Here is an 11,403-nt window from a genome sequence, read left to right on the forward strand (position 1 = left end):
CAAAGTCTTTTCAACACCCTGTGGTTGCAGCTCTTAGGATTTGCAGTGCTCTCCAGGTGCAAAGACGAATCAGATGAAGGAAAAAATTGTCAAAGTCTTTAAAGCATAATCAAATATTGACAGCTAGTTTTTTTTATGATAGCATGACAAAACATTTTAGAAAGCTTTGTAGTGCAAAGACATTAAAGGTACTTTAAAAAGAGATCATTCTTTCAACAAAAATTATTTTATTTTTTAATTAAGTTTCTGTATTGACAAACTCTGAAGCTGAGGATCTCAACTCTGATCTAAAGGTCCTCCGTCCTACAAAGTTTTGCCTTTATCCTGATCAATCCCACTTGAACAGGCAAACCAAGGTCTTCAGGGTTACTAGAAAGTTACAAAATGAGTTTGGAAAAATGGCAATTTAATAGTTTACGTTGGCTTTTTATCGGCTTGCTTTTTTACAATACAATTGTAACAACAATCACGAAGCAAATAAAAAATTACAAACATGTTGTATCGGACTCAAACCTTGTTACTTGTATCTTGGACTGAAATTTATTCAATAAAACATTATTGTTGGTTACCCTTCGTGTTTATCTGTGGTTTTTGAAAAAAAGGTTTTGAGAGCTTGTTAGTTTTGAAAGTGGCAATATGCAACTAAACTACATACACTCTTAAAAATAAAGGTGCTTAAAAGATTCCTCGCAGCAACTTTTTATAACCTGAAGAAAAGCCACAAAGAACCTGAAACAGAAAGGTTCTTCAGATGTTAAAGGCTCTTTACAAAACAGGTTCTTCTATGGCATTGTGAAGCACCTATATTTTTAAGAGTGCAATGTGCAATTATATACAATTACAGTGAAATTATTTTGCTTTGTTTAATCATTGCTGCTTTTAATTATCACTTTGTCCAAATTTTGTCATTGCAAAGTTTTTGCAATATAAAATCTCAAATGACAAACATGATTATTAAAGCACTGAACTGTTTCTACTCGTATTTAAAACGGAAGAGGCAAGAAAAGTTATCAATTTAAAAAACCATTAAATATCCAGACATGGGGATTTCTGTCTCATTTTCCGGCTCGGATAATTTATATAAAAACCACAGGAAGCAGTTCAACAAAGAGCTGCAAATGGGAATAAATCTACACTCTTGAATAAGGCTGTTTTCTGCAAATAAATCTTTAATGAGAACATTGAATAGATGAAAATATTTTGGAGCATTATGCCTCAGCTTTTTTGCTGCTTGACAACAACAACAACAAGGTCTGCTTTTCGAAATATACAACATGAAAAACAAGTTTAATTTTACATTTATAAAATAAATAAACACTCTCTGTCAGAAATTTTAAATGGGTAGAAGAGCTTTTTGAGCCTGAACGATGTTAGCATTTACATTTCATCTTCACATTTCTAAATAATTGTTGTACTGATGTGGCAGAGCTAAAATGTAAGTAAGCGTACTGATCACAGTCTGCATTTTTCTTAGATCACAGGTATCTATTGAATCATGCACGAATGCTCCATTTTCAGAGCCTGTATTAAATGCGAGTAAGTGGCCTGGCTCACATTTCTGATTGGAAATGCAGTGCATTGAAAATGGGGGGAGGAGGGGGGGATCCTAAGTGACTTTAAAATGAGCATTCATTTGCACACACATAACCACTTAAATAGGCCTATGCATCACATTCACTTTTACATTTGTGGAATGTTCCATTGGTGCGATCTCTCTCTGGCTCAGCAGTCAGATTCATGAATTTAGATAAAGCAGCACATGTGCAGCGCTTTAGTTCAACAATAAAGATGTACATATACACACATAAGGCAGCAAGCATACACATAGTGATCAGCCTTTATGTTCACACATACTAAGTTTACAGGTAAACACACTTAGACATACACACACAAGGGAAAAGCAATGTGTCTTAAAAAAAAGCAAACGCTTTGCATTGTACACATTTGGCATCAATTATTTTAGTATGCCATACGGTCAATGCCTGAGCTAGAATACTAAAATGGATTTTTTTCTACTTTCGAATCTGCACAAGCCCTTGCAATCTCTTCCTTTGTCTGTCTCACAAGCACCAAATACACATTCATTGGCTTTCTCCGTTCGACACACTCTCTCTCTCTCTCTCTCTCTCTCTCTCTCTCTCTCTCTCTCTCTCTCTCTCTCTCTCCTCAACCCTCTCTATCAATGCACATTCATTATTATTCAATAAATGACAGATCATCAGATATGAATAAAACACTATTTCTCATCCCTCAATAACCTTTATTTCAGTCTATACGTCACACGCAGCAGCTCAAGGACTTCAGCTTGTTCTCCAATACTTCAAATCACGGCAGTTTGCTTATCACTGCGATTCTCAGTTGTCATTGTAACCCTCTGATCTATCTTTACCGGGGCTTGAAACTGAGGGTATATCTGAGCAAGCACAGTCTCTGTCCTGCTTCCCCGATTCTAAGATTTGTCGTACCTCGGAGCACATTTTATCCGTACCTTCTCATATAAATCACTTCTTTCTCCACACCTCCAGCCCTTCCCTGATGCACATTAACCTTGAAGAAGTGGGTGCTCACATATAAAGGTAGTCACAAAATCGGAAGACCCACATCACACTTCGAGTTTGTTTTTATACCCCTGCTTGCTTAGGTAAAAAGCCTGACAGCATAATATGTCTTGTGTATCTTTAAACATTTAAATTTCTGCATTTTATCCAAAGGGATTACAGCACAATTGTTCTTTGAAGAAAATCCAATCTTTGGGTCTGGATGCTTTCTTCTACTTGTAACTTTCTGTTAATTAATATTTGTCCTGAACCATCACATGCCAATCATCTATACAGTACAGTAAATTTTCCGGGCCAATTGGTGTACACTTTTGTATCTGCTTGTGTCAGTTCCCCTGGTCACCTGCCTGCCTCCTATAGGCTTCATTGATCAGCTGTATTTCCTCCTTGTAACCAACAACCTCCTGGTGCTGTCTCCTGCTGTTCTGCCTATGTGCTTCCACTGTGTCTGGAATGTGGATGTTAATGTTGTCCGCATCTGGATTACTGGTGGGGATCAACAGCGAGTATGAGGCTGTTTCGCCTAGGTCACATGACACAAAGCGATTCTCACGGCGAGAATACCGCAGTGAGGGCGAGCGTGCATGCATGGACGACTGGCTGATGTTGGAGACTATAGAGACACTGTCCATGGCTTCCTCATTGTCGCAGATCTCCAGAACCTCCAGGTGGATTTTAACATTGGTGTCGGCAACTCCAGCGCCTCCGCCTCCATTTCCAGAGTTGGGTTCGTCCGCGCTGGGCTCGTGACCCACCGATTTGGAGCGGTACACCTCCACTTTCTTTGCATTGTGGGGGGAGATCTTTAGACCGTCACTGCTGACTTCGTAGGTGGAGAGGGACAGGGTTTTGCCAGTGGGGGCATGGAGGGATACCGTGCCCTGGAAAGCACATAGCGGTATGGCCAACCCAGCTGTGGATCTCTGTTTGGAAATAAAAGACAAGAGTCAAAACACTTTGACAGTCCAAATATAATCGAGAACTTGGGTTTAAAATCAAATCACAAATATCTTCTTTTGTGTCCTGCAGAAGAAAGAAAGTCACACGGGTTTGCCATTTATGACTTTCTTTCTTCTGCAGAACACAAATATATTTTCAAGACCGCTGGTAATCAAACAACGGCGGTGTCCATTGACTTGCATTGATTTCCTGTCTGTACACCAGAAGTGAGTGGGTACCGCCGTTGTTCGGTTACCAATGTTCTTCAAAATATCTTCTTTTGTGTTCGGCAGAAGAAAGTCATACAAAAATTACATGAGGGTAAGTAAATGATGACAGAATTTTCATTTTTGGGTGCTGCATTATATTTTAATGTAAATTCATGTTTATTTAAAGATCAAGTGTGTTTTTGAGTTAAATGTTTTCCTGTATTACTGCATACACTCCCTAAAAAGAGTGCTTCAAAAGGTTCTCCACACCGATGCCATAAAATAAAAAACTTTGTCTCCCTAAAAACCATTCAGTTAAAGGTTCTCATAAGAACCATTTCTTTCTTCCATGTGCTAGATGGAAGTGTTTTAAAAACAAAAAATCAGTTATGAAACTTGTTATCTACAGTATCTTGGTATCCGATAACAAATTATATTAATCAGTTCAATCATGCTTAATGAGTATTAAAAACCAGTCCAACGGGACACTTTTGACCGACAAGATGCAAGATTGATCAAAAAACCTTTAATTTTAAAGGTCAAAAAACTCTCAATTACACACAAAGTCAATGACATTTAAAAAGCAGCCTGATAAATGTAATTTCATTTTGCAAGATGTTTGCCATGAGTTAATAAGCCCTGTGTATATATCAGGCCCGTTGAGAACAAAAGCTCAGGTCAAATTAAGACAAGGACCATCAACACCCATCCTTCCATTGTTCCATCTGTCCCCGGCAGCTCACTATGGAGAACTTCAGAGCGGTCCATATGATTGTGTCTTGTCATTATCATGGCCCTTTTCAATAAAGTGAAACAATCGACATGAAGTCTGTGCGTAATAGATTGAAATGCCACGCTTGACTGAGGACTCTGAATTATTCAAGCATTTTGATCTGATTTCATTTGACTGTTCAGCGCAGCTGCTGGAGAAACGTCTCTCTCTCCCTACTTTTATTTCCTCTCTCGTAACATTAGAACGGCTGAGAAATGAGATGTCAACAATATGATGTGTGCCTTCAGCAAGCTTTGCCCAAATACAGTATATAACATTCAAATGAAATACTGCTCATCAGAGGTCATAAAGGACCATGTGGGGGATGACTTGGGTGTGAATTCGGCCAATTGCGCAGCACCACTGGATGAGCTAGAGGCACTGGGGAGATGAGGACTGATAACCACATCATCCAAACCATAGAGTCAGGCAGTAAAGCAGACAGGAAAAATGGATTATAAATGGATATAAAATGTATAAATGTCATTAGAAAATAAAATAAAAATTCAAAGAGAATATTAAAGTAGCATATTCCAACAAATAATGCAAAGCCTTTGCTCAAAAACAACTGACAAAGAACTCTTAACCAACTGGATGCAAAGGTGAATTTGCAAGTGTTTTTTGCCTTTGTCTTGAACAACATATCTATGTTTCATTTATTATTTGACTTTATAAATAAATTTTTTGCTAGTGATACGATTCTGACTTTGTATAATTTTTTTAATGAATGTGTAATGCGGTTCAATGTAAGGAAGGAAGGAGGCGGGGATCCGGCGAACGTAAAAGTAACTTTTTACTCAAATCAATACAGGCCTGGTCCTCTCTTGCCGTACACTCTCTCGCTCGTCATTTTATGCTCCCGGAGCTACTCCATGAGGGATGCGAGACCGGTGTAAAACAACCAATCTCTTCTTACAAAACATCTCGTAACAAATTACCTCTTGCTAGCTCACACATGACCTGGGTTCACAAAATACTCTGAACTAGTCATCTGCCCCCGGTTAATCAGAGCCAGCGGTGTTCTGACCTCTCCTCCTACTCTGGATCATCCCCACTGGAGGTCTAGACATAACCTAGCTTCCTGTCTTCAGTGGCAAAATTATACTGACAGCAGAACTGCAACTGCCTGATGGGTTGTTCCAAGTCACAAGAGAATATTTCGTAAACCTACTGTTTCTGCTCCCAACACACTATGAGTCTAAAGCAACCCAACAGCCTGTTTGCAAGCCCCAATTACTCGCTGTTTCAAAGGGGTGGCTTGCAGTAGAACCCACTGGAGGAGCAGCTGCCTTTGTAGTCATAAATCCTGTATTCATCAGAGCAAGACGGTCTTAGTGAGAGGAAAAAGAGATATTTTGTTTTCATCATACTTTTTTGCACGACCACAGGGTTTAAAAGACAGGTTGAAAACCATGCTCTGCTGAAGGGACTATAGGAATGAGAATAAAAATATCTGCTTTATGTGTTTCGAAATGTTCAAAATGATAATTTCTAAATTTTTTCACAATCTAAAATAAAGGGGATAAATACATCTGAAAGTGGTTAATTGGCTTATTATCATAGTAGAGAAACTTTAGATGATATAGAGCACCATAACTTTAAAGGTACTATACAGCTTTGTTTAATTGTGCTACGAAGAACCATAAGAGGTGCTTTGAAGCACTTTATTGCTTCAACAAAAAGATAGCCAACAGCTTTGGTGCTTGAAGAGAATGTTTATTTGTATAGCAGTGGTGCTTTAGCACTTTACCACCCCAAAGAATCGCTGAGGGACCTTTTTTGTGTGTGTGAGTTTGATGTAGTGTGAAAATATATTGCAACTTTTAGAGCTGAATGCATCCTCCGTAATCCAAAAAGAACATATTTTGAGGGAGAGCAGCAAAAAAAACTTGTTCTAAAACTGAGATGTCAGAATCCGGTAATTTTTCATTTCACATGTAGAGAAGGTATTTACAAAGAAATCTTGGAAAGACAGCAGCAAAAAATGGCTCATTTAATTTTAAGGGTCTGATCACATAAACTAAATCATAACATGTTTACTGCTGTAGTTTACATTTAAGGTAAAATGTAAAAAAATGCTTAAGTGTAGCATCACTAGAAAATCTATAATCAACTCATAAAGCTATGAAAAACTAAGAATTCTGTTTCATTTGCTTGTTAACTAAATTCATATTCAACCAAATTCTTTTAAAAGTAAATTTTTTATTAATGTTTTATAATATGCAAGAAAAAGGGAGAGAAGAGGACATGAATAATAAGAAGCTTTCTCGTCTCTCCCCTGACATGGAAACCTGATTATAGTGTGAGTTTAGTATTAGATTTAGTGTGAGCGCACAAATTATTGCGTGTTCATCTGAGTACAAAGTCAATATGAAAAAATGCACTTGGGTGTAAAAATTTATTTAAAGAAGACTGTGCCTTCTGGGTGCCTACAGGGCTAAAACAGTGATCAAACTAATGTTAGTGGAGAGGGGAAAGTGAGATCAATGCTAGTCTTCAGAGCCCACAATCGTCAACAAACCTTTAATCCATAAGAAAACATAAAAGTAAAGTCAGGAACCGTCTCTGCATATTTGCATTTATAAAAGGAATTGTCCCCTAAGCAATGCTAAAGCTTAAACTGGATGTCATAATCGAGAGACCCCACCTTAAAGGGATAGTCCACCCACAAATGAAAATAAATTCTGCCTTTAACAACCAGTAAAGCAATTGTCAGCATTCAATCATGTCAATGTGTCAGGTCAAGAGTATCTGCCTCTCTCCACAGAATACACAGTGCTCCTGAGACAATAGAGATTATCTTGTTTTGCTTTAATTATAACAATGTACTTAATAGTTTGTTGATTTGGGGGTTTTGTTATTATGCATTTTGAATAATGTCTTAGCATGACCCGCTCATAGACATCTCTGTTTTAAACGTATGAAACCATGCATGCTCAGTTTAGTTAATATGCAAATGTTCTACTTTAGTAATTTTTCACTAAAAGCATAGTGCAGGTCCTGCACATCAGTTATTAATTTTGTCTGAGACAGGCGTCCCTCTCTTCATTATTTGCTCGTGCAAACACTAAATAAATCAAAGCCACTACGGTCCATTCAACTATTTAAAATGATTCAAATATTAATAATGATTTAAGCAACCTGGTGGTGAACATCTAGAGGCATGCTGTTAATTTAAAAGTGCCAAATGAAAGTAATTGTCAAAATCACGACTGTACAAGGCGCAAAGGTACCTTGTTAAGAAAGTTAAATTACCTTTTTTATCATTTGCTTGACTGTGTTTCGGTAATAACAGACATAACCTACTTTTAGAAGAGCAATTTCAAAATAGTAGTGCCAGAGGATTGCAGAGTGCATGTTCAACGTACATAGAATGTCAAATTTATATTCATGTTGGTATCATATGGTTTTGAACAACTTTTATACGATTTAAAGCAAACCCCTGTCATTAAATTCAAAGTCTCAATCTATAAATTATGCTCATTATGAGATAACAATAATCAAAGTTTGATTTCATTTTTTTTGTCAATATTAAAGATATCAAGGTTGTATTTTCATTGAATGTTCTTTGCATCACGAAGGATTATTTAAAATGAACCTGTGTTTTTACAGGGAGGAGCACACAATTTTTGAAGCTGAAATAAAAAATCACCAAACAAAAATAAATCCCACCCCATATGTTGATATGTTTTTCATCTTACCTGTCTTGGAGTCCTCTCTGATTTACTTCTACACCACTCCCAGTCCGTCAACTCGATTTTACGACACTCCTTGTGGGACATCCTCCTCTCCGGACCGTCGAATACGGATGAGTTGTCTAGGTTAAGATCCTCCCCATCGCAGGCAGACACCGGAGGAGAGATGCTGCACGGTCCGTCCCGTTCCGCGGAGCTTTGCGGCTCGCCGTCCGCCCTCTCCTCGAGCAGCAGCTCGCTGTGGAGGGAGCTGTCCTCCGCTGGCGTGGTGCTGAATTTACCGATCTGACCGCTGTCCAACACTTCCACTCTACTCTCGGAGAAATCACAACTGTATAAACTGTTAAACGATGGTTTCTCGATGGAAGGAGACTTGGCCTGGGAGATCTTGTAAACACCGCCTTGTTGGAAAGAGAGATTGAATTCAAACCTCCTTTTCTTTGCTGTAAAAGAAACATAAACGGTGTGAAAAGTAATTTTCACTTTCTAGCCCCCCACACAGGATGAAAATGCAATTTGATTTATTTCATTTATTTCAAAATGTAGCAGTGGTTAAACCTACGACCTTTTTAAATGTCACCATGCCCTTTTTGAGGTTGATAGATTGGGCAGGGGTGCATACAAAAGAGTCGCCAAACCTTGAATAGTCTACTGTACATAGCTTATAACATCAATGATCACAATCGGCGCATGTCACTATAGGCTCATTAGGCCATTGCAAAAATCATCAGTGATCCCTGTAAATACCAACCGGTGGAGAGCTGACGGCAGTTGATAAAGCAGCCGCATGGTAGATGGATCCAGCGCTCTGAAAGCACGAAAACAGGGGTAACCGCCGCGGAGAGCAAGGTCAGGAAGAAACAGAGAGTCTCCAGGGACGAGTTGTGCATGTGAACAGCGTGACTCACCAAGATCTGGGTCTGCAAGGGCAACATATATCAGGCATAAATAACGCTATTCACTAAACATCATTCCCTATCCTATGTTGAAATAGCAAGACGGTTCACGAGAAATGTGTGAATTAAAGAAGCATTTAGGCAGATTTTAGGTCAACCTATGACGTCTTGCCTTATCTGATCTCTAGCAGACAAAACACGTATGAAGACATTTTGGGCAATGTGCATTGCTGTTATAGCTTGACTTCCAATGTGGCTCACCATCATTGGCATCCACAAAACCATTCGAGCCATGGCCAGAATCATGGAGAAGCGCTTCTGGGAGAAAAACACAGGAGAATGCCTTTCACTTTGGACAGCATCCTTTTGAAAAGGACCAGTCGACGGGGAATACGACAGGGTGTTTGTCTCCGTTCTGTTCTTGAAACTGTCTGTAGTCGAGTTGAATTCATTGTACGCTCCCAAACTTTTCTCCAAGCTGTCCCGTGAAAGCGAAGGGATCTCACATAGCGGAGCCGACCCCGTAATTTCAAGGTAGCTCGGATAAAATGTTTTTAGGGCCTCCGTGGAGCACATGAGCTGATACATGAGAGGAACACAGCAAACTATCAGCCCGCAAAAACACAGTGCGTAAACAGCGAAGAGAAGCAGCACGTAGAAGCTGTCGTTCTCCGGGAGACAGCCAAGAGACGCGGGAGCGATGCGACCCCAACCGCACACGGGCAGGACACTGACCACCAGACTGACAGTCCACACTGCGATGACAGCCACAAACACCCCGAGGGGTCGGTCGGGGGTCTGATATACTCCAAAGCGCTTCGTGACGTATAAAGTGTACACAACAATGAGACAGGCTTTCATATTGCTTGACAAGCCTTGAAAAATATACAAGAGTCCGGAAAAGGTACACATTGCCCCCGACCGGTTTGCGTCCCCGCTCCTCCATTGTAGGACCATGAAGAGTGTGAGCGGAACTACGCTGATCAGGTCGTCTATTGACAGTGAAGCCACTAGAAGACACAAGGAAGACTTGCTCCTCATCCTGAGCAACGATATAAGCGAGTACAAACCACCCATGAATGTGACACCGGCAATCGCAAAGGACAACCCGAAGAGAATCTGCCAGTTACTCTCAACCGGGTCCACGTCCTCATGCTGGTAGGTTTTGTTAGGCAAAGTCGAGGCATGTATCGTCGGCATTTCCATTTAGTCCAACTTTTCTCGTCTCATTCCCCCAAGCAGGATTCCGCGATCAGACCGAGCTGGTGGAGGTTTCGTCCAGCGACTGCGCGCAACGAGGTGCAAATACTTTCCCAATGCGCGGCATGTTATCCATTGGTCTTCGGACACTTGTGGTCAACCAATTGGTGCTTAAAAGAGCCAGCGAGTCATTTCAACAATGTTCCTGTTTCGATCGGACCAATTTCCCTACTAACTGTTACTCAAGGTGTTTACATTATTATTCATCCTCTGGGCATGTGTGGATAAATGTTGCGCGGTCGATTACTAGCCATTCAGTGTGCGCCTCACGCAGCTGAGCTTCAGTGTGAATGAGCTCTCAGAGTGAAGATGCTAGTAGAGGGTGGAGCCACCGTCCTTCTCCCATCTATCACTGGTGTGTGAGCTTTGCATAAAACACATTTCACTGTGCAGGGTACTACTAAATGTATCAGTAGGGGCAGTTTTTGTAATAAATGACCGTAAATTAATGACTAAAATATGTATCAACTCTCAGAACATGGTATAAGATGTTTATTAGAAAAATGATTACGTTCTGTCAAAATGTTTTACACTGTGAATCTTTCTTTATGAGTCATACAATCACATCACTCAGGTTTCAACATACAGGATCAGACTTCCAGTTGCACTTATCCTTGGCGCAAATAACTATCACCAAGCATAACATTTACATATTTGGCAGACACATTTATACAAAGCAACTTGCAGTGGAATTGGTTGTGCATTTTTATCTGTCCACACATCCCCATAGAATTGCGCGCATGGCCTTGTTGTTGTTAGCATTGTGATCTACACATAAGCCATGGAAACACAGTTTTTTTAAATGCCATATTCTTTTAGATAACTATACATTAAACATTTAGTTTTTTTAAACATTCCTGTAACTCTCTTTTAGCATTTTACCAGGGCAACAAGAGTGGATGCAAAATACAATTTACATTTATTACTTTAGCAAGTTTGGTAAACCTCACACAGTTAAGCAGAATGTACCAACAGAAAGTAAAAGACTGTTGAATATTTGTCAAGTGAAGTGAGTTTTGTATTTCTTTGCATAATACAATTGAAGTCAGAGTTTGGATGACAAGCACAATGTAA

At 39.6% G+C, this 11,403-nt stretch overlaps 1 protein-coding gene across 1 annotated transcript; it reads right to left on the minus strand.

Moving 5' to 3' along the window:
• Positions 1 to 2,884: 2,884 nt before the first annotated feature.
• LOC306899964 (putative G-protein coupled receptor 149) lies at positions 2,885 to 10,269 on the minus strand (the record flags this gene model as incomplete). The annotated part of the gene is made up of 4 exons (XM_079466578.1): positions 2,885 to 3,481; positions 8,180 to 8,616; positions 8,925 to 9,093; positions 9,331 to 10,269. The coding sequence occupies 4 exons, from the start codon at positions 10,267 to 10,269 to the stop codon at positions 2,885 to 2,887; spliced, it is 2,142 nt and encodes a 713-aa protein (XP_079322704.1).
• Between the last annotated feature and the right edge of the window lie 1,134 nt (positions 10,270 to 11,403).

Source organism: Barbatula barbatula, assembly GCF_947034865.1.
Source record: "Barbatula barbatula genome assembly, chromosome: 10".
NCBI classification, from domain to species: Eukaryota; Metazoa; Chordata; class Actinopteri; order Cypriniformes; family Nemacheilidae; genus Barbatula; species Barbatula barbatula.